Source organism: Sminthopsis crassicaudata, chromosome 3 (genome assembly GCF_048593235.1).
Source record: "Sminthopsis crassicaudata isolate SCR6 chromosome 3, ASM4859323v1, whole genome shotgun sequence".
Lineage (NCBI taxonomy): Eukaryota > Metazoa > Chordata > Mammalia > Dasyuromorphia > Dasyuridae > Sminthopsis > Sminthopsis crassicaudata.
Window position 1 is genome coordinate 655,673,225 of NC_133619.1, and position 23,449 is coordinate 655,696,673.

The window sequence follows — 23,449 nt, forward strand, 5'->3', positions numbered from 1 at the left end:
AGCGTTCATTTTTGATTTATAATTTTGCCACATTTACTTTTGATTTGTAAGTGTGCAATGTTGACTTTTGACTTTTAGAGAATTAGATTCTGTTCTAATCCATAGTTTTCCATTTTCTCTACAAGACTGACAAGAGACACGAGCAATAGCTTTGCAGAAAATCAAGATAAACTTTATTATCACCAACTCGTTAGCAATCCTATTAAAAGAACTGTTACAAGAACTATTGAGCCTATCAAAAAAAAAAAAAAAAGAAAAACAGCAGTTAAGACAAACAGTGGTTCTCACACTTTTTGGTCTCAGGACCCCCCCCTTTTTAATATTCTTAAAAATTATAGATCTTTATCCATCAATGTTTACTATATTCAAAACTAAAACTGACAATTTTTAAAATATTAAACAATGAAGTCATTACATGTTTACATACCACATTTTTGCAAAAAAATAACTAATTTCACAAATTTCACAAGTTTTATAAAAACAAAGAGTAGTATCATTTTACATATTTTTACAAATCTCTGAAGTTGATGTCTCTCCTCCCACTCTTTTAACTCCTTACAATCTGACTTCCAATTTCATCATTCCACTTAGCAATTTCACCTTAACATCTCTCCAATGTATCTCCTCTGATATCACCATGGAAAGGTGCTCATCTCCTTGTGCCTGGTCTCTTGAAATAGCCTGTTAGTCAAGTCTTTCCCTACTCCAATCTATCCTCCAGTTATCCAAGAAAGTGATTTTCCTAATGTGCAATGTAATCATCTGTGTCTGTGTCTGTGTCTCACACACACACAAAAAAAAGCTCCAATGGCTCCTTATCACCTCCAAAATCAAAATACAAAATCCTCATTTTCCTTCAAAGCCCTTCCTAATCTAGACCCACCATCACTTTTCCAGTTTTGCACTTTACTCCTTACCATGTATTTTCTATCTAGCAGCATTGATTCCCTTTATAATTCTCATACAAGGACTTTAGCAGTCCTCCATATCCTTCCTCTTTATACCCACCTCCTGGCATCTGTGGCTTCTTTCAAGTCCCAAATAAAACCTTATCTTCTCCAGAAAGCCTTTCTCAATCCTTCCTAATTTCTAGTGGCTTCCTTATTCTTTCCTATTTATCCTGTGTGGCTTATTTGTCCAGTTTTGTTTCCTGGTTGCCTTCCCCATTACTATGATCTTTTTTAAGGGCAGGGGTCTTCTTTGTGTATCCCCAACACTTAGCACAGTGCCTGGCAACAGTAAATGCTTAATTTTAGGAAACCATTGTCTTAGCTTGAATGACTTCAAGCAGTGGGGGGAAACCAGGGCAATCACTGTTATAATTGTCAAATAGAAGTTAATGTCAGCAGGCTGGCACCAGCAGTTGTCAAGGCCTCTTATAGATGAGATCCAAGCTGAGTCTTGGAAGTAAGATACTAAGAGGCAGAGGTGAAGAGAAAAAAGTCTGGGATTTGGATATAGCCAATGATTTATGATATGGTTTTTGTGTTAGAGGAATAAGGCTAATGTCCCTTGATCCAAATTACATGGGGGGGGTACAATGTTAAAAAGACTGGAAAGGTGGAGAGGGACCCCAAGTTCAAAAGATCCTGGAGGTGAGAGGGAGCCACCAGAGTGCTTCCTGAGAGGAGGGAAGTGATATGGTTATGGCGAATCTTAGAAAAAGTATTGTTGATCCCTCTTAATGTTAGTGTCTTCCCTCTGTTGATTATCTTCTCCCTATTCTACATACAACTTGTTAGTCCTTGTTTTTTGGCATGTTATCTTGCTGAGAGTTCCTTGAGACTAAGATCAGCCTTTTACCTTTTTTTGTATCCCAGTACTTAGCATATGGTACCTCGGTACATAATACCTGGTGTGGGAATGCTAAGAATCCCAACAGATAGTGACTGTGTAAGTAAAGAAAGGGGGAATGTGTGAGAGCTGATTTGAATGTAAAAAAGAAAAGACAACATCCTATCGCATATGTAAGGTGACTTAAGAGTGAGGAGTCAAGAATGATACCAAAGTGATGAACCTGAGTGACTGGGAAGATGATTCGCCTGACAATAATCAAGAAGTTGTGATGAGAGAATATTTTGGGTGAAAGATGAGTCATGTTTCTGACATGTTGAATTGGAGATGTCTATGAGACCAATTCCAGATGTGGAAATTGAAGATATGAGATTGGAGCTCATGAGATGTGTGTTTAAAATGAAGTAGTCTAGTGCAGATGAAGTGATTGATACAGTGGTCCTCCATGTGGAGAGGCTATGGCACTTGGTTCTGGTATAGTTGCAATGATGTGGAATAGAAAGAATGACCTTGGAGGGACAAGGAAGCCATCCGTTTCTGTAAGCCGAGTCCTGCCGGAAAGGAAACTTTGGTTGGCTGTGGAGTCATTCAGAAAGGTCAGCTTCAGCCTGTTACTCTTTCCTCATTCATTCCTTTGCTTCTTTGGTTATTCCTTATGCCATTGCATCCATCAAGAAGCATACTGTGAGGGGCAAGACCTGATGACCTTCTCTCCAAGTTTGTGGCCTTGAGAAGCACAGGTTGGTCTTGGTTTTTCATTTGTTTTCCCCCTCTTCTAATGGAGCTCACAATGTTGAGAGATTCAAAAGTTTAGGAATATGGGAGCTGAGGTCCAAAACTAGCTAAACATCTGTGTTCTGAGGAATAAGGAATGATCTTTGGGAGTAATCTTTGGGTATCTACTCCAATGGTAGCTGAGACAAGGACTTATCCAGTAGACTTCTTGAATAAGATCAGTCATGTCCAACTTTTTGTGATTTTTGTGACAAAAATACTGGAGTGGCTTGCCATTCATTTCCTTCTTCAGCTCATTTTACAGATGAGGACACTGAAGTGAAGAGGGTCAAGTTTCTTACCCAAAAGACATGTGGTGTCTGAAAAACCACATTTGAACTCAGGAAGATGAGTCTTACCAACTCCAGACCCAGCAATCTATCATGGGATCTTTGCTATTTAGAAATAAAGCTAAATTTTGAGCTAACTTCTCCCCTTCTTTTTTTAAAGTCTTTGTCCATGCTGCACCTGCACCTGGAATAAAATTCCCCTTCCAGGTTAAACTCATCACATCTAATCTCATCCCCATACTGCTAACATAAGCCTTAATACAACCTCCCTCGTACTTTCCAATTATTGAAACACTGAAGGATGGAGAACCAACCTGTTTTCCCCCATGCCCTCCTTTATAGAGGGCAGAAACTAGACTTCTGAGTTTCCTCCACTCTACATCTGCTCCCCTCCTGAATTTTTCAATTCTATAGAACAAGATGCCCCTGCTCTGGGAGCCCTCTGGGTTCCACTTCCTCTCCCAATTAGATTTAAGCTTCTTGAGGTCGACTGTATTTTTTATCCTCAGTGCTTAAACACAATGCCTGAAAAATAAAAGGGTCTTAAATGTTCACCAGATTAGATTGCATTGTCAATAGGATAAGTTTTGGTTTACTTTTGTGCAGTATTATTCCCCCAGGCTCTTTCCTTCCTCTCCCCACAACTTTTTTTGTAGTCTTTTCTCACTAGAATTTTCTTTAATTATCTGTATCTTCATATTTTTCCCTTTCCTTCCCTCAATTATAAATCAACATTTTTTTTCCTTTTCTACGCTTCTGTTTTATTATTGTATTTTTATGGAAAGTTTCCAAAGAAGAATTTTTGGCTTGGCCCTTTTCATTAATTCTTTTACCTTCCTGCCTATACTGAACTTTTATTTGCTGATTCATGGACTACATTGATATTTCTCCTTTAATCTCAAGGTTCTTTACAAGGTTTAGCATTTGAACTACCAAATAAGAATCCCATCTTCTATCAATCTCTGGAGGTTCTAAGAGTCATCATTCAGAGGGGAATAGGGCCATCAGTATCTAAGTAAATCTAAGGAACAGTGCAGTGGTTAGAGTGCTGTGACTGGAACCATGTAAACTTGAGTTCAAATTTTGTCTCAAACTCCACAGATTCATCATCTGTAATATGAGAATAACAGCATTTACCTTTTAGGTTGTCAATCAGATCAAATGAGATAATACTTGTAAGGCTCTTTGTAAAGTGCTATATGAATAGGTTTTATCTCCCATTTTTCCATATTGGAAAGAAAAGAAAAAGGAAATCCTTATAATAAGATTCATAGTCAAGCAAAACAAAGTCTCACTTTGGCTGGGCCCAGAAATATATGTCTGTAAGGAGGGGGTCACCTGCTTCATTATTAGTCCTCTGGAATCTTGGGAAGTCATTATATGCTTCAGGTTCTGAAAATTTTCAGTAATTTTTCTTTATAATACTGCTATTGCATAAATTGTTTTCCTAGTATTGCTCACTACTCTGCCTGTTTATACAGGTTTTTCCAAGTTTTTCTGAACCTGTCCCTGTCATCAGTTCTTATGATACAATATTATCCCACCAGATCTTAAGAGCTAGCATTTATAAAATACTTTCAGATCTAGAAATCACTTTTCAAATATATTAACTCATTTGATCTTCATAATGACCCTGAAAAATAGATTATTATTAATCCCATTTTACATATGAGAAATAGAGGCTGACAGTAAGTAATTCAGTGATTTGCTCTGAGTAATCCAGCTTTATCTAAGGCCATTTTTTAACTCAGATCTTTCCAGCTCCAGACTCCACACTGTCTTCACTGCATTACCTACTCATTATCCAAATAATGTGGCCCTCTTTGTATCATTTGAGTTTTTTACATTTTAATATCCCTTTCAGAATCTACCCTCTCAAGTGAACATTCATTGTGCTTTTGATTATTCCTTCTCCATTATTCTCCATAATAACCCTCCTCCCCATCCCTGCTTGTTGATTAGAGTCTGATTTATTCCTACAACAAAGTTGTGTGTGTATATATGTGTTCAACTATCCTTTATCCTGTTAAAAGTACAGATCTTATTTTCTGTCCCCTTGTCCCTTCCTACATATCTTTACATAAAATTAGAGGAAATATAAAGTTTCATCTGCTTTTTCCTCCTTTCTTCACTGATAGAAGAGAAGGAAAAAATTAGGTTCACATCAATTTTCTGTGTCATCAAGTCCTTGATTCATGCGTTAGATTCAGAAGGTTTGGTTCCAGTGTGACTTCTCTGATGTACAGCAAGGTTGGAGCTCTGGGTGAAGAACTTCCCACATTCATTACACTGATATGGTTTCTCTCCAGTATGAATCCTCTGGTGCACAATGAGATTCAAGGAGGTTCTGAAAGCCTTTCCACACTGATTACATGAGTGAGGTCTCTCTCCAGTATGAATCTTCTTGTGGATAGCCAGGTATGAGCTGCCGTAAAAGGACTTTTCACATTGATTACATTTATAGGGTTTCTCTCCAGTATGAATCCGCTGATGCACAATAAGAGATATGCTTTGTCTGAAAGTTTTTCCACACTCATTGCACTGATGAGGTTTCTCCCCAGTATGAATCTTCTTGTGCACAGCCAGGTATGAACTGCATTGGAAGGACTTTTCACACTCATCACATTTATAAAGTTTTTCCTCAGCATGAATCTTCTGGTGGGCGTGAAGGGTTTTAGTGTGGCCAAAGGTCTTGCCACACTCGTCACATTTATAGGGTCTCTCTCCAGTATGAATTCTCTGATGGGCTGCAAGTTGGGAGGGCTTTACAAAAGTTTTTGGACATTGATGACATTTGTGAGATTTCTCCCCAGTATGAGTCTTCTGATGAGCACTGAGTGTCGAGCTTTGGCAATAAGACTTCCCACAGTCCTTGCATTTGTAGGGTTTTTCTCCAGTGTGAATTTTCCTATGTGTACTAAGAGATGAGCTCTCACAGAAGGCCTTCCCACACTCATTACATTTATAAGGCTTTTCTCCCGTGTGTATTCTCTTATGTACAGCAAGGCTGCAGGATTGACTGAAGGCTTTTCCACAGTAATTACACTCATATGGCTTCTCGCCAGTATGTAACCTCTTGTGTACATGAAGGGCTGAGCTTTCCCTGAAAGCCATCTGACATTCGCTGCATTTATAGGGCCTCTCTCCAGTATGAATCTTCTTGTGCACAATAAGGGATGAGGTCTGACTGAAGGCCTTTCCACACTCGGTACATTCATAGGGCTTCTCCCCCGTGTGGCTCCTCTTATGGACACTAAGACTGGAGCTCCTGGTGAAAGCCTTCCCACACTGACCACACTGATAGGGCTTCTCTCCAGTATGTGTTTTCTGATGTGCATTGAGTGTCGAGCGCTGGCTGAAGGTATTCCCACATTCATTACATTTATGAGGCTTCTCCCCACTATGAATCTTCTGATGCAGAGTAAGGGATGAGGTCTGGGAGAAGGACTTCCCACATTCATTACATTTATAAGGCTTCTCTCCAGTATGTACCCTTTGATGTACGGCAAGTTTGTAGGGTCTTGAGAACTTTTTCCCACAATGATTGCAAACGTAAAATCTATCTGGATTATGAATCCTCTTGTGTCCATTAAAGTATGAGATTCGACTGAAGGTCTTCCCACATTCGTTACATTTGTAAGGCTTTTTGGCACTTGGAGTTTTCTGATCTTTAGTAACATCTGGGCCCCCCTCAACTTGATTACCCTCATTGGTCGACTGTGGAGTAATACTACTCTCAGATTTATTGTGGTCCTCATCTTTTTTTTCTTGAGTTTTCCTCAATTTTCTGGAATGACTTTTCAAGTTGCCTTGCTTCTTCTCTGAGTTAATTTCACATCCCTTGATTTTTCTCAAATTAAAGTCATAGGAACTATCCCGCTTTGGAGTAGACTTCTGGGTTTTAGGTCTATCCTTTCCATCTGAAGCAAAAAGAGCAAGTAAAAAACCCAGAAATATATCTGTTTAATTCCTTTAGCAGATAGTAAAATGATTGACATTAGTGTTACTATGTCTCCTTCATCCTCCCTTGCCTTCCCTCCCTCTGGTTTCTTTGTTTTTCTACCCCTAGCCATTAACATTATGTTTTATACAGAATAATCGCTTAATATATTTTCCTTCATTCATTCGGTATTTTACCACTGACATTTCAGTAGCTCTGTCCTCACATCAACATGGGTGACCTCCTTCGACGGGTTAAACAGAGCCCACCCAAATGCCTCTCACAACTCACCCTTTCTCTAAGAATGCAGGCAAAGATCAGGTAAGACACATTAGGGGGAAAAATGAGTTATGTTGATTCAAGGGGGCCATAAAAGGACTTCCAATAGGAAACCTCAGCCCTTTTCAAGTGATCTCAGAATCTCAGGAACAATGCAGCTACTATTTGCATATGATGACTTCTTGAAGTAAATGCCATGAAACCTCCTAATTTTACTCACCTCGGCTGGAGTTCCCGGAGTCTTCATGTTCCAGCAGCCATGGTGCTTCTCCTTGGTCCAGCTTTGAGATCCAGTCTGTTTTGGGAACTGGAATACCTGTTGTGGTAAATAATAAAGGGACATAGAAACTTCTAAATGCACTCCTTTTAAGGGAAGGGGGAGATGCTAGGAAGTATCAGATGGTGGTCCCCAAGGATCTATGGGAATAGTGTATATGATGATTCTGGGAGCTTTAGGAGGGAAACAGGAAAAATCATGGAGCCAATCGGGAATCACAAAATTGGTTTTTTTGTCCATCTCCCTCTGGGAAGGATAGGAAATCTCTCTAATTTCTGGCATTCTTATTGGAATTAAAGTAAAAAAGTAAGAAAGAATAAAGCCAGAGTTGCTCTAATAATCCCCTAAGAATAACTCTAGCAGCCTGATTTGAAAATTGAGGTTAGATGTCAAAATGCCCTAAGGATGGGACACTTCCCACAAGGGAAAAGATTATAGCAGGACCTACTGAGTTCCCTGCACCAGAAACCCACAAAGAAAAGCTCATTGGCCAGTTCCCAAGGATATTTTTGAGGAAATTATAATCCAAGTGGAATTGAGACACTGAAATCACATATCATCAGACTGAGAGTATATAATTCTGATTCCAAATTTGATCTAAAATTCCCTAGAAAGAGAGGAGACATCCTGAAGAGCAACAAAAGAAACTACAATTCTCTTATTAGATGAGGCAAGGACAGGGAATAGTGAGAACAAAGTCTCTCTCTCTTCAACAGGAAGGGACAAACCATTTTTCATTTTCAGTCATGCATAAATGTTGACACATTGCAACAAGTAGCTGGGGAGGGAGCAAAGGCAGTCCCTTTCGTTAGAAGGAACCTAATGGTTGGGCACTGGCAGGGTCAGAGGGCAAATCATTCTTACCCAGAGAGAGCAGGTTCTGAGAGATCTCCAGCATGACTTCCTTGTACAGCTTCTGCTGTGAAGGGTTCAGGGAGCTCCATTCCGCCCGGCTGAAGAACACAGCAACATCCTTGAATGTCACACATTTCTGAAACACCAAAGGATTTGGAGGGTTAGACTTTGGCAATTACATAGTTCCATATAACGACCCATTTACAGAAAGCAGAAGGCAGGTGACTGTGACATGGTTAGAGGGTCCATGTCAGAGCCAGCCTGTGAAACCATGAAGGGGATTTAATGATGAGAAAAATAGTCTGTGTCTGCAGTAAGAAGGGAGCTGAGAAAGATATTGTCAAGTACCTGTGGAGTTGGAAAATTTGACTTTTATTTGTGATCTTTCAGGCTCCAGAAGACAAAGAGAAGTAGATGTAAAACAAGTTCTTCATTAAGACTTTCCCGAGGGACAGCTAGATGGCACAGTAGATAGAGTACAGCCCTGAAGCCAGGAAAACCTGAGTTCAAATATGATCTCAGACACTTAAAAATAACTTCCTAGCTGTGTGACCCCTAGACAAATCACTTAACCCCAATTGCCTCAGAAAAAAAAAAAACAAAAAAAAAAACAAAACACACACACAAAAAAAAAAACCTTTCCCAAATGTTAATATTCCAACAACCCTCTTCAAGAGAATTATTAGATGAATAGTTTAAATTGGCAAGAACAAAGTAGCTTGCAAAAAAGATTGCCATCTCTTCATTAATCACAGGGAAAGAAAAAAGTCTCATATTGTTTCTTGAGACAGAATTGATTCTTATTTTATAAGATAAAGATGGAGACTTTTTTAAATAAAATTTTACTGTTTTCTTTTGTGTCATAATTACATAGATTTCTCCCATATGTGCCACAGAACAGTCTTTTGTTTTTTAACTAAAAAAAATATATTTTTATTATTTAATCACTAGTTATATTGTATACCCACCAGTTATCCTTGTCATTGTTGTAGTAACTGTGTATAGTATGTACCAGAATCTGCTTCCTTCATTTGGTATCAGTTCATACAACTCTTTCCGTGCTTTTTTATATTTCTTAAATTCAGTTTTTTGTGACACAGACATTACATTCATGTACCAAAATTTGCTTACTTATTCCCAAGTCAATGGGCATCTGCTCTGTTTCCTATTATTTGCTACTATTAAAATTCCAGCTGTAAACATTTACACACACACACATATATATATATATAGATATATAGATATATATCATTTTTCTTAACAGAGATCTTCTTCAGGCCTAGCAATTAAATCTCTAAATCAAAAGGAGATGGACACTACAGCCACTTGATCTATATAATTCCAAATAGCCAATGGAATTGAGTCCAGTGAAAAATTAGCAGACTTGTCTTTGTACAAATTATCCAATACAGAGTAGCTCTCCTTCTGTCATCTTTGTCAATTTGAGGGGATGAAATTTTAGGGTTGTTTTGATTTGCATTTCTTTCTGTATTTGAAATTTTCTTTCATAGAGGAGTTGTTTACAATTAACTTTGACAAAGAGATACCAAGTTTTGCCTTTAGATCTATTCTGTTGCTGTTGAGTGGTCCAACAACTAACATTTTGAATTCCAAAGGGGGGCAGCTAGAAGGAGCAGTGGATAGAGCACCAGCTCTGAATTCAGGAGGGCCCAAGTTCAAATTTGGTCTCAGACACTTAATACTTCCTAGCTGTGTGACCTTGGGCAAGTCACTTAACCCCAGCCTCAGAAAAGAAAGAAAAAAAATTTAATTCCAAAGCCTTATTTAAGAAATTTTCTACATCTACATATACAATCTGATGATTTCAGAAAGGCCTGGAGAGACTTACATGAACTGATGCTGAGTGAAATGAGCAGGACCAGGAGATCGTTATATACTTCAACAACAATACTGTATGATAATCTATTCTGATGGACATGGCCATCTTCAACAATGAGATGAACCAAATCAGTTTTGCATTGAATCAGAATTGAACCAGCTACACTCATCGAAAGGACTCTGGGAAATGATAATGATTATGAACCACTACATAGAATTCCCAATCCCTCTAATTTTGTCCGCCTGCATTTCTGATTTCCTTCACAGGCTAATTGTACACTGTTTCACAGTCTGATTCTTTTTGTACAGCAAAATAACTGTTTGGACATGTATACGTATATTGTATTTAACTTATACTTTAACATATTTAACATGTATTGGTCAACCTGCCATCTGGGATGGGGGGTGGGGGAAGGAGGGGAAAAATTAGAACAAAAAGTTTGGCAATTGTCAATGCTGTAAAATTACCCATGCATATATCTGGTAAATAAAAACTATTAAAAATTAAAAATATACAATCTGAGACACTTCTCAATTTTTTGTCCTGTGATCTTTAATATTCCGGTCATATCCTCTGTGTGGAATAATGTTGTCTTCTGATGGTCTGACAAAAACAATTAATATAATCAACTACCAAGTGTTCCTTAAAGGCATAAAGACTAATTTAAGTTGCTGGAGAGATAATTAAGGATAATAATAAGGAAACTAACTGTATTACCAAAGTTAACTTAAAAGATATAATGCTACATCAACCAATCAATCAAAGGCATGCTTTGCAGGGCTAGGTAAAATAGATTTCATTTGAAGGAATAAAAGAGCTAAAATATTAAGATAAATAGTGGGGGAGGAACAGGAATGAAGGAGGGAAATCACTGCTTACTTCAGACTATAAAACAGAATGACCATCATCCAAACATTTGGTACCAATTACAAAAAATAGAAATAACCTGTTCAACATGCAGATGAGATAATAGAAATCAAACACTCCTGTTTCTTCCCAGGGCACCTCCCAGATTTTTCCTGTCATTGTCTGGGGTTCAGAATCTTAGTATTGCCCTGGGTTTCTCACTCTCCCAAACCTCACTGATACCCAATCACATGTCAAAACTTGTTATTTCTCCCTTCTCAATATCCATTGGGTCTGATCCTTTCCTTTCTTCCTTCTCTCCACTCACACATCTCTGGTAAGAGCAAGTTTAATTTGCATAAATATAAATTCTTACTATGGGGAATAAACACTCACTTTCCCAAGTACAAGACAGAAGAGTAGCTCGACTGCAGCTCCCCTGAAATAGGTCAGAGTAGACTAGAAGCCCAGTATTATGAGTCAAGAGGGTGGTGCTATCATCCCCAAAGCTAATGTCTTTTGAGGCTTCATTCTGAGAGGTCCAGGATACAAAACCAGATACGTAGGCCTCTATGAATTTCAAGAAGACCCTTTAGAAAGAGAAGAGGACATACATCCCCATGAGGGTGACCAAGATGGTGGTGGATGAGGAGATTGGACCATTGAGAATTAGGGTTAGAAGGATGTTACATCACTTCTAGTATGTGTTATGTTACTATGTGTTTATGTGATTTATGTAATTATGTGTCATATCTCCCATATTGATGGATTTATGTTTCAAGGTCATGACCACCCTATGTTGTAAATCAAAAGAAAGGGGGAGATGTTAGAATCCTTACTAGGTGCTACGGTACTTAACGATTCTCTAGATCAGAGTTCTCCCCTTTAGTTCAAATCTTTAGGAGTTTACACTTTTAAAGGAGCTTGCTCATTGGTCTGTAAGGAGTACCCACAAGCCCATTCTCTGGGAGGATAAAAGGAACCAGGATTCAGGAAGAGGAGGATTCGAGATTCTACTGTGGTGCTGACTGGGGACACTTGGACAAGAGCAGATTCACAAGTCTAAAGGAAAAGCCTGCTCATGGAGATTCACAACTAGTATTGACTTCCAGGAAACCCACAATCCCACACTCTTGGGGGCGGAGTCTGATTCATTCCCATGTCTACCTTCATTCTGGCTGGAAGCTCCAGAAACCTCCCAAGAAACCTGCTCCCAGAGAAAAGGATTCACAGGAAAGAAACCTCCTCCCAGAGAAGGATTATAATTGAGAGACAACAGAACATTACAGAAGGATGTTTAGAACTTTTATCTAGGGAAAAAAGGATCTCTGAGATGTGAATGATAACTGTCTTAGAGGCTCTTATGGACAGAGAGAGGAAGATTTAGGATTTCTCTACTTGACAGAACAAGGAATAATGGGGGGAATTGGAAAGAGGTGAAATTAGGCTCATTTGAATAAAAAAAAACTTCTCTTTCAGCAGAGCTATCAAAAGCTATCCAATGGGCTGCTTATCTTTAAGATGGGGAGGAGGTGGGGAGAGAAGAGGGGGATTCTAAGGGCAAACACTGGGGCAGACGGTCATCTACTGACATTCCTACCAACATTGCCAACAAAACCCAGTCCGTGGATGGAATGGAATGGCATTGGATCATAAGAAAGAGGGAATGAGAGGGATTCGGAAAGCCCTAGGAAGATTTGTATGATTGAGACAGGCTGAAGGAGACCAGGAGACCATTTATATAGTGACTGTGAAATTATAAAGAAAACCATTTCAGAACTCTGGTCAAGGCTTTCCCAAATAAAATTAATTTGCATTATTGTGGTTTGCCACAAGAGGGAGCAATCGGCAAGAAAAAGGAGGCAAAATGAACAGTCAATAAAACAGTTAAAAAGCATAAAGGAAGGAGCAGAAGATGAAGAATGGTGTAATTACATTCTGTGGGCATGGTTAAATGAATGTATATGATTAATTTAATATGTTAATAGATGATTCATTTAATAATATATATGAACATATATAATATTCAAAATAGACACTGATAAATTCATACACAATTTCCTTCTGTTGTTCTCGGTCTACGGAAATGCTCATGTTTGCTAACATTGGCCAAGTCTGTGGACTGATTGCACTTACCTGGGATGGAGTCCTCTGCATCCCAGGGGCCATTTCTTTGGCTTCAAGCTTCTGTCTTGGGCCAGGCTTGGACATCCTAAAGGCTAAGTTGAAAAGGAAGAAGGGGGTCTTCCTTTCCCCCTGCAGACAGATTACTAGCTTTCTCCACAAGGACCTACAATGGACAAGGAACCAAAGAGGGTGAGAATCCTGCATCTTTCCATCAAAGGAGAGACTCTAATCAAAACAGCTTTTGAAAATGTCAAAGATCTGAACAGGAATATTTGATATTGTTTCCTACTCCATCTTTTTCTGCTTTGGAGAATCAAGGTGCAAGAAACGTGTCCTGCATAGCCTAGCCAGACTGTCACGGATACTTGTTGAATCAGGTTTTTATCTGCTTTTCATTTTCTCTTCTAAATCCCCCCTTCTCAGCCTCACACCCCACAAAACAAAGATTTCTCAATCCTTTTTACATCATGGACCCCTTTGGCAATCTGGTGAAGTGTGTGGGCCCCTTTCAGACCAATGTTTTTAAATGCAAAAAAAAAATAATAATAATAATTGTGTGGGCCCCTTTCAGAACAATGTTTTTAAATGCAAAAAAAGTTGATAATAACAATGAATCTAATTGTTTTAAATATATATTTATCCAAATATTTTTAAGCCAATTTCATGGATCCCATCTTAAAAACTCTGGTCTAGAAACCTGATGATCTAGGGAAGAGACAAAGAAGGTTAAGGATGGGAATGGCCAGAGCAAGGCTGGGTCTTCGACACAATCCTCACTGGGAATTGGGGTCGGAGAGAGGGTGGAGACAGCAGACTGAAGGGCCCAAGAGAGGGTCCAAAGGGAAGTGGACTCTGGGAATGTCCCCGTATGGAAATGAAGGATGTGAAAGAGGTTGAGTCAGGGAGATGGAGGCCTGGGTTAGGAGAGCAGACGCCTGCTCTGTGATGGGCAGCGCGTGGGTAAGACACCCCGGCCACTGTCATGGTGCTGGGGGGCTTGATGGGGCAAAAGCATCTAGGTAACGGAAGGGGAGTTGGGGGAGTGGCAAGACGGGGTGTCAGTTGCTGGAGGAGGATGGTGCGGAGGGGATGGCGCAGCAGCGGGAGAGGGGAGCGGGGCAGAAGGGAGAGAGACAGAACAACAGGTGAGACGTGGATGGAAAGGGGCCTGAGTCACTTTCGGAGGGAACTGGTGGGCGAGACCCCCGGTCCCGAGGGACGCAGGCAGGAGATCTGGACCCACAGAGGGAGGGGAAGGACTCACCTGGAGAGCAGATAGGAGGAAGACAGAGGAGGGGGCTGGGGGAGGCGGGCGGCACGAGGGCTGTGGCTGGGACGGGAGACGAGTGCTGGATCTTGGCTGGGCCGAGAGCTGGGCCAGCCGGAGACGCGATCCCACTGCGAGCCACAAAGGATTCTTCCAGGAGGTGGCCAGGGCTGCGCTTGCAAAGGCGGGGCCTCACTAGTGGGTCACGCTGCGGGGGTGGGGGGGAATGGGGGGAGCTCCTCCTCCGCCTCAGCGCCCCTAATGAGCCCACTCTAGCGCTCCCGCCCTTGAGGTGCTGGACGTCACGCTTTCTTTCACTCCTATACTAACCTGGAGGATCCCGGGTCCAAGCCCGCGCTGCCAGGTGGACACCCCCTGCCGCCTCACGCTGCCCTCCGAGATCCAACTGCCGGGCTCCAACCGCCGGGCTCTGCTTTCCCCTGAGCCCCACCCTCTGCCCTCGGGCTTCTAGAATTCCAGAAATGGCCGTTGTCACCCCACTCCCAGGAGTTCTGTCTCCACTCCACCTGTGCCAACCCTGGAGCTGCTCGGCTCTGCCCGTGCCCCCTGGTCCCCACTCCTCCCTGCTCGGAAAATCTGACCTCCCTGCCTCTGCTCAGAAACTCCTGCCCCACAGGAGCTCCCCCTGCCCCACAGGAACTCCCCCTGCCCCACAGGAACACCCCCTGCCCCACAGGAGCTCCCCCTGCCCCACAGGAACACCCCCTGCCCTACAGGAACACCCCTGCCCCACAGGGGCTCCCCCTGCCCCACAGGAGCTCCCCCTGCCCCACAGGAGCTCCCCCTGCCCCACAGGAACTCCCCCTGCCCCACAGGAACTCCCCCTGCCCCACAGGAGCTCCCCCTGCCCCACAGGAGCTCCCCCTGCCCCACAGGAACACCCCTGCCCCACAGGAGCTCCCCCTGCCCCACAGGAACTCCCCCTACCCCACAGGAACACCCCCTGCCCCACAGGAACACCCCTGCCCCACAGGAGCTCCCCCTGCCCCACGGGAACACCCCTGCCCCACAGGAGCTCCCCCTGCCCCACAGGAGCTCCCCCTGCCCCACAGGAGCTCCCCCTGCCCCACAGGAACTCCCCCTGCCCCACAGGAACTCCCCCTGCCCCACAGGAGCTCCCCCTGCCCCACAGGAACTCCCCCTGCCCCACAGGAGCTCCCCCTGCCCCACAGGAACTCCCCTTGCCCCTCTCCTTCCAAACCTCCTCTGCACCGTGCCCTCCACTTCCCCCACAACCCCCCAGTCATCCCCACTGTCCTTCCTGCAAGGAGGACCCCTACTTTGCACTCCCCAAATCTGCATGCTCCTCCAGTTAAGAATCCCTTGGCCCTTTTCCCTGTCTTCGTTCCAAATTTTCAAGTCCTGGATCCTAAGAGGCCTTTCTTTCCCCCTGCATACATCTTACTTTTCCTTGAGGTTCCTTGATCCTATGGAAGGTGTTAAAGCACATATTAAAAACCCTGTTTCCTCTAGCCTTGGTAGCCAGCCTTCCTGAGCTCCCCTCTTTTAAGAATGAATCCAAGCCTCGGATGAAGCTCTTCCTCCATCATTGTGTTACACTGTACAAGAAAAGATCCTCTCTGCCCTCATTAAGTTTCCTTCTAATTAGAGAAAATACTTCTAAACTTGTCAAAAAAAAAAAAAAAGAGGTATCTTAGATTGGGAAAAATCACAGGGGTGGGAACTGAAGCCCCGTAATAATTCATTCCAAGGCCCCATCCAAGAATAACACTGGGGTGGAATTATAGTTCAGAGATCCAAGGGTGCAGAGGGATAGGGCTTAGCATGGCATTAAAATGGGCACTCACAATTGGAGGATAGGCTTGGAGTTAAGGAGTTAGGGAAAAGTCTGAATCAGAATAACGGGACGTCTGCCTTCCCCCAAACCCAGACACACAAACGCAGAAAAAGCCTGCTCTGGGTCCATATGTGAAATTTAACATCTGGCTGCCTTAGAGATAACAAACTGGTTGCTTCAAGCTGGGTAGCAGTTTACGGCTGAAAGAGCTTGGCATTTTTCTATGAGATGGCAACCCTGCCTGGCCCTTTATCATCCCCTAGGCCATGAGAGCAGCCTTGGAATAAGACGGTAAGAAAGTTAACAGAAGATACTTTGTGGTTGTCACAGGCTCTCGTGCTGAGATTCTCCATGAGAGAGTATGTTAACTTCCATTAAAAGTGAGGAGAGAGGGACAGTGTAGAGAGCACCAGCCATGAAGACAGAGGACCTGAGTTCAAATGTGACCTTAGACACTTAACACTTCCTGACTGTGTGACCCTGGACAAGTCACTAATCCCAATTGTTTCAGAAAAAAAAAAGTGAGGAAAAAACAGATTTTTATCCATCTCCAAAGTCACTGCAGCTTTGCCTAGGGCTACAGCTAGACACAATTGCTTTGGACTCCTGCCTGCCTTTCCCTCTCTAAGGGACACAGAGTACCTCTGATACATTCTCTGACGGAGAAACCTGGGAAGACTAATTGAAGCCCTATGATAGAAATGCTTGGGAGAGACTTACATGCTTCTACATTAGCAAACTGGACTCCAGTCTGATAACTACTTGGATCTGGGAAGTGTAGGCAAGTGACTCCATAGTCAGAACTGAGGATTTCATATAAAAGAAATGACCAGAGATTGACCATTTCCTTTTTGACTGTTCACCTTGGACTGATTCATTCCCTCAAATCATCTGGTGAGATGGAATAAAGGCAAAGGTTTTAGACCTTCTCTACCTGAGGTCATCATATATTTCTGTAGAAAAAGGCTTCAGTCTTGTTGTCCCACTCTTTAATTTTTTTTTATTTGGGGTAAGAATCTTCTGTCCTTATAAGGGCCCCATCTTTAAATCAATCATTTCTTGGGAAGTGTCTTCAAAAATTATTTAGTCTAATTCCCATCTGGATAAGATTTATTTTTTTTTTAACCACATCTCTCAATATTGATTAAAGAGCTTTTTCTTGAAGATATCTGGTGCAGGGAGCCCCCTAACTATTGATGCAGAAATAAAGTGAGACGCAGTCACCAAAAAAGCTGATGTTAATAACATGGGCTGCATGGATGGAAGCTGACAGAACCACTGTTCTGGGATCCTTGTGACCATACCTATTGTGTTCAGATCCATGCATTGCATTGTATGAAGGGTATTTACAAATTTAAGCAAAAGAAATAGAGGACAGAAAGATATAGATGAACTAAGTTCAAACCATCAGATAGGGCTCACACCCTGAGGTAACAGTAGAGCTCCCAAGTATAAATGGAATAGTTTTGAATAAAGAAATAAATGCAAAGACATTTATTAACCTTGTAAAACAGAGGCTTTAGGGAGCAGCAAATTATAAAATCCATATTGTTAAGGGTTCGATTAAAAAAAACAACATTCCAGTCCTTCCTTTCCAGGAGTTTATCGTCTAATAAAAAACCAAAATGCTGATGTGGCAACTATTAGGCCAGAAAGAATAGTCCTATGATCCTTAAGATGTGGTAATATATCATCTTTAATGTAATTTTTACATATAATATCCTATATCATGTGTATTTTTTATTTTAGTTTTTTATTACATTTTATGTTTCAAACTGTTTCCCTCCCTCCCTCCCTCCCCACCCCACATTGGTGAAGGCAACCATTAACACATACTTGAGAGATAGGTATATAGGTAGAGAGATATATCCTCATAAATATATATGTGTGTGTGTGTGTGTGTGTGTATACACACACATATATATAGTGAGATCCTGATATATATTGATATATACATCTATTTTTCCATCTATGTGAAACCATACTAAGCTACTTCTATTTATCATTTCTTTCTTTGGAGGCAAATAGCATCTTCCTTTGTACTTGATTTAAGTGTTTATAATATTCAAAATATTTTAGTCATTCACAATTGTTCTTTGAACAATATTGGGATTACTGCATTAATTGTTCACTCTTCATTATTTCATGCAGGTCTCTCCATGTTTTTCTAAAATCTACCAGCTCCCCCAATTGATAAATGATCAAAGGATATGAACAGGCAATTTTCAGATCAAGAAATTAAAGCTATCTATACTCATGAAAAAATACTCTAAATCATTATTGATTAGAGAAATGCAATTTAAAACAATTATTAGGTACCACCTCACACTTACTAGATTGGCTAATATGACAGAAAAAAAAAATGACAAATGTTGGAGGAGATGTAGGGAAAGAGGGATATTAATACACAATTGGTGAAGTTATGAACTGATCCAACTAGAGCAATTTAGAACTATAGCCAAAGGACTATGAAATTATTTATACCCTTTGATCCAGCAAGACTCCTAGGTCTGTATCCCAAAGAGATAATAAAAAAAGGAAAAGGACCCACATGTACAAAAATATAGCAGTTCTTTTTGTGGTGGCAAGGAATTAGAAATTAAGGATATGTCCATCATTTATGGGATGGCTGAACAATTTGTGGTATGTGAATACATTGGAATGTAATTCTTCTATAAAATATGATGAGCAGGCAAATTTCAGAAAAACCTGGAAATACTTAGGTGAACTCATGCGGAGTGAAGTGAGAAGAACCAGGAGAACATTGTACATAGCAACAGTAGCATGGATGATGATGAGCTATGATAGACTTAGCTCTTCTCAGTAATATAGTGACGCAACAGAATTCCAAAAGACTTGTGATGGAAAATGCCATCCACTGTTGGAATCCAGCTTCAGTGAATGGTGAGAGTGTGGTTATTAATTTTTTACAAACCAGATGGGAATCTGTCGGCCAGATCTGAGAGCCAGGGGTTATATACTTTGTAAACTAATATTGCAATAATACTAAATTTTTTCAGGCTACTTAGCATACATTCCAAGGTTACAGGTATACTTCATTTCCAACATTCCAGTTTGATATTAACATTAAACAGTAATTAGCAGTAATAATTTACTTATTTAACAGTAAATTGGAGCAATTAGCAGTGACAAACTATCTAACAAAGTCATAAATTGCATAATTTATGATGCCTTGTTCCATTACATGTATTATCCATGAAGATACTTTAAATTTATATATATATGAAAATGCCATGCTTTGATCTGCATTCAGTCTCCATAGTTCTTTCTCTGGATGTGGATTGTAGAGGACCAATATTGAATAAAATCCATGTACAGGAAGGGTCTATCCAGATATTACTTGAGATATGCTCTCTGAAAAGGTGTTAAATTCAAAACATTGGGTTACCATCTTCCCTGAAAGTGATGAAAGATGTTATTTTCACTTTTTAAATTTTTTTTCTTTCTTGTGGTTTTTCCTTTTTTTCCCCTGATTCTTCTTTTATAATATGATTAACATGGAAATATGTTCAACATGACTATATACATGTAACCTATATCAAGTTGCTTGCTATCTTGGGGAGGGAGAAGGAGGAGGGAGAGAGACATATTTGAAACTCATAATCCTAAAAAGATGAATATATGTAAATACTATTAAATGGGAGGAAAAATAAAGATTAAAAATAAAATAAAATTAACTAATTCATCACTTTTTACACACAGTAGTATTCCATCATGATCATTTACTACAATTTGTCTAGTCATTCTTCAATTGGTAGACATTTTCTCAAATTCCATTTCTATGTCACCACAAAGAGAGCTAATATAAATATTTAAAAGATATATAGATTCTTTTTCTAACCTGATCACCCTGGGAAATAGACCTAAAATTGGTACAGCTGGTTCAAAGGGTATACACAATTTCATGGCTCTTTGGGAATAATTCCAGATTGCTTTCCAAAATGGTTGGGTCAGTTCACAGTTCTACCAACAGTGTACTAGTGTCAACTTGTAGGAGCCAAGATGATGGAATAAGCTAGAAATCACCTGAACTCTCCCAAACTCACCTCTAAATAAGTATAAAATAGTACTTTAAATGAATTCTGGAATAGCAGAACCAACAAAAAGATAAAAATTCCTAAGATCTTCTTTATGGAAGGTCAACAGGAAAGGTTTGTCTCTCTTGGGTAAAAGGAAAATGCAGCTCAAGGTAGCTAGTCTCATGTCAAGCCAACAGGATTCCCTGAATCTCAACAAAGATCAATAACTGAGGCCCTGCAGCCATGGTGCAGCAGCAAGAGAGCCCCCAACCCTCCCCCAAAAAACCTGTACAGCTCAATTCCCTCACCCCCATTGCACACACCAGGACAATGGCCAGACTCCCATAACCCCATTGCAGTACCAGATTCACCATGGGTCCAGCACAGCACTGATGAACAACCAAACACCCTGCAGCCCCTGCACAGCACCAAATACGTGACTAATATCCTAGAAGCACCTACACAATATCAAGCAAGTAGCCAAGACATATAATCCTGGCATCCAGGAACGTAACTCAATTTTTAAAAGATTGAAACTGGCTGGGAAAAAAATAAGCAATGCCCCCTCCAAAAATAATAACTTGACCATAGAAAAACATTATGGTGACAAGATAGATCAAAATACAAACTCAGACAAGCACAAAAATGCAAAACCTCAACATACAATGTGAATTGTTCTCAGGCTGAAAAAGAACTCTTGGAAGAGCTCAAAATAATTTTTAAAATTAAAGAGGTAGAAAGAAAATGGGAAAAAGAAATGAGAGTGATGCAAAAGAATCAGGAAAAAATAGTTAACAATTGATAAAGGAAACACAAAAAAAAAAAAAAAAAAATGGGAAAAGATGTGTGAATATTTACTGAAGAAAACAATTCCTTAAAAAAAAGTAGAATTGAGGTGGGAGCCGCTAGGTGGCACAGTGGATAGAGCACCTGCCCTGAAATCAGGAGTACCTGAGTTAAAATCTGGTCTCAGAAACTTAACACTTCCTATCTGTGTGACCCTTGGGCAAGTCACTTAACCCCAATTGCTTCAGCCAAAAATAAATAAATAGAATTGGACAAATGAAAAAAGAGATTTAAAAATCTACTAAAATAATCAATCATAAAAATTAGCCTTGACATTTAGAAACTAATGACTCCTTGAGACATGAAGAATCTTTCAAACAAGATCACAAGAATGAAAAAATAGAAGAAAATGTGAACTATTTCATTGGAAACAAAACTGACCTTGAAAATAGAGGAAAGGTAAGTTCAATTATTGGACTACCTGAAAGTCATGACCAAAAAAGAGGACCTGGACATCATATTTCAAAAAATTATCAAAGAAAACTGTCTTGATATCCTAGATCCAGAAGATAAATCAGACAATAAAAGAATCTACCAATCACCTGCTGGAAAATTTCTCAAAAGGAAAACTTCCAGGAACATTATAGCCAAATTTTAGAACTTTCAGAGCAAGGAGAAAATCTTGCAAGCAACTAGAAAGAAATAATTCAAATGGTGTGGAACCATAATCAAGATTGCACAAGATGCAAGAAAAGCATAAAGAGATAAAAAGGAAAAATAAAACATAAGAGATCCAATAAGGCTAAATTGTTTGCATCTCTACACAGGAAGATGATACTGAGAATTCAATAACTGTATCACTATTAGTGCATTTAGAAAAGCATACATAGAGAGTGAGGGCATATGGCTACTTTGGGATGATATTTTAAAAAATAATAAAGGGTGAGAAAGAGGATTACACTGGTGGCAGAAGGAAGATATGGGTAAAATGAGGTAAATTCACTTGAAGAGGCACAAAAGACCTTTTACAGTGGAGGGGGAGATGGGAGTAAAGTGGGTGGTGGATGTCATTTGAACCTTAGTCTTAAAATTGATTTAAAGAATGAATAACATACACCATCAGTTGGATTTTAAAATCTATTGTGCCACATAAGTAAGCAGAAGAGCCCAGGGCAGGGGAGGAGGGGCAACCTAAACATGTGGGTGGGTCAAAAGAATGAGTGGGTCAAAGAACAAATCATAGAAACACTCAATAATTTCATCAAAGAGAATTACAACAATAAGATAACACACCAAAATTTATGGGAAGTAGCCAAAGCAGTAATTAGGAGAAATTTTATATCTCTAAATTGTCACATATAAGGGAAAAAACAGATCAGTGAATTGGGTGCACAATTTAAAAAAAAAATATATATATATATATATATATATATATATATATATATATATATATATATATATATATATATATATATATATATAAAGAAAATTTTAAAATCTCCAATTCACCACCAAATTGGAAATCCTGAAAACCAAAGTTGAGATTAATAAAACTGAAAATATAAGAACTATTGAGCTAATAAATAGAAGTAGGAGCTAGTTTGGCGGGGATGGGAAATAACATACATAAACCTTGTTTCATTGGATTTTTTTAAAAAGAAAGAAAACCAAATTACCAATATCAAAAATGAAAATTATAAATCCACTACCAATGAAGAGGAAATTAAATCTCTTAGCTATTTTGTCCAAGTATTTGTCAATAAATCTGATAATCTAAGCAAAATCAAAGAATATTTATAAAAATATAAATTGCTCAGATTAACAGAAGAGGAAAGAAAATAATAATTAAATAAACATCTTAGAAAAAGAAATCCAATTAAGACATCAATGAACTCTCTAAGAAAAAATTCCCAGGGTCAGATAGATTCACAAGTGAATTCTATGAAACTTTTAAAGTGCAATCCATTATAATATGATATAAACTATTTGAAAAATTGGGCAAAGAAGAAGCCCTACCAAATTTGTTTGTGACACGAATGTGGTATTGATACCTAAACCAAAAAGAACTAAAACAGAGAAAGAAAACTGTGGGCCAATTTACCTAGTGAATGTTGATGTAAATTTTTTAAATAAAATACTATTAAGGACATTACTGCAATATATCACAAGCATCCTACAATATGACCAGGTAGGATTTATACCAGAAGTTCAGGGCTGGTTCAATATTAGGAAAATTATCAATCTAATCTACCACATCAATACCAAAATCACAGAAATTACATGATTATCTTGATACAGAAAAAGGTTTTGGCAAAATTTAAGGTTATCCTTCTCCACAGGGGTTTGCTTTCTGGTACAGCTGCTCCAGCACATCAGAAAGCTTGTGTAGCTGGAAAGGGAGGTTCAAAGTCAAAGAACTCAAGGAAAATAATGAAAAAAGTAGGAAGAAGCCCTGGTGGTACCAGATTTCAAAATATACTGCAAAGTACTAATCATCAAAATAATCTGGTACTGG

General features: G+C 39.7%; 1 protein-coding gene across 1 annotated transcript; it reads right to left on the reverse strand.

Annotated features, from left to right (window-relative positions):
* Window positions 1-4,686: 4,686 nt before the first annotated feature.
* On the reverse strand, window positions 4,687-14,489 carry LOC141564719 (uncharacterized). Its single transcript, XM_074307578.1, has 5 exons — window positions 14,287-14,489; window positions 13,032-13,185; window positions 8,219-8,345; window positions 7,298-7,393; window positions 4,687-6,778 (listed from the first exon to the last, which is right to left on the reverse strand). The coding sequence occupies exons 2-5, from the start codon at window positions 13,104-13,106 to the stop codon at window positions 5,052-5,054; spliced, it is 2,025 nt and encodes a 674-aa protein (XP_074163679.1). The 5' UTR covers window positions 13,107-13,185; window positions 14,287-14,489; the 3' UTR covers window positions 4,687-5,051.
* Between the last annotated feature and the right edge of the window lie 8,960 nt (window positions 14,490-23,449).

Excerpts from the sequence above, each read along its gene's own strand:
- LOC141564719 (XM_074307578.1), bottom strand. The coding sequence starts at position 13,106 with ATGTCCAAGCCTGGCCCAAGACAGAAGCTTGAAGCCAAAGAAATGGCC. Across the intron at positions 8,346-13,031 it reads TGCAGAGGACTCCATCCCAG|AAATGTGTGACATTCAAGGA; the intron begins GTAAGTGCAATC and ends TTGGTGTTTCAG. Across the intron at positions 6,779-7,297 it reads CTCCGGGAACTCCAGCCGAG|ATGGAAAGGATAGACCTAAA; the intron begins GTGAGTAAAATT and ends TTTTTGCTTCAG.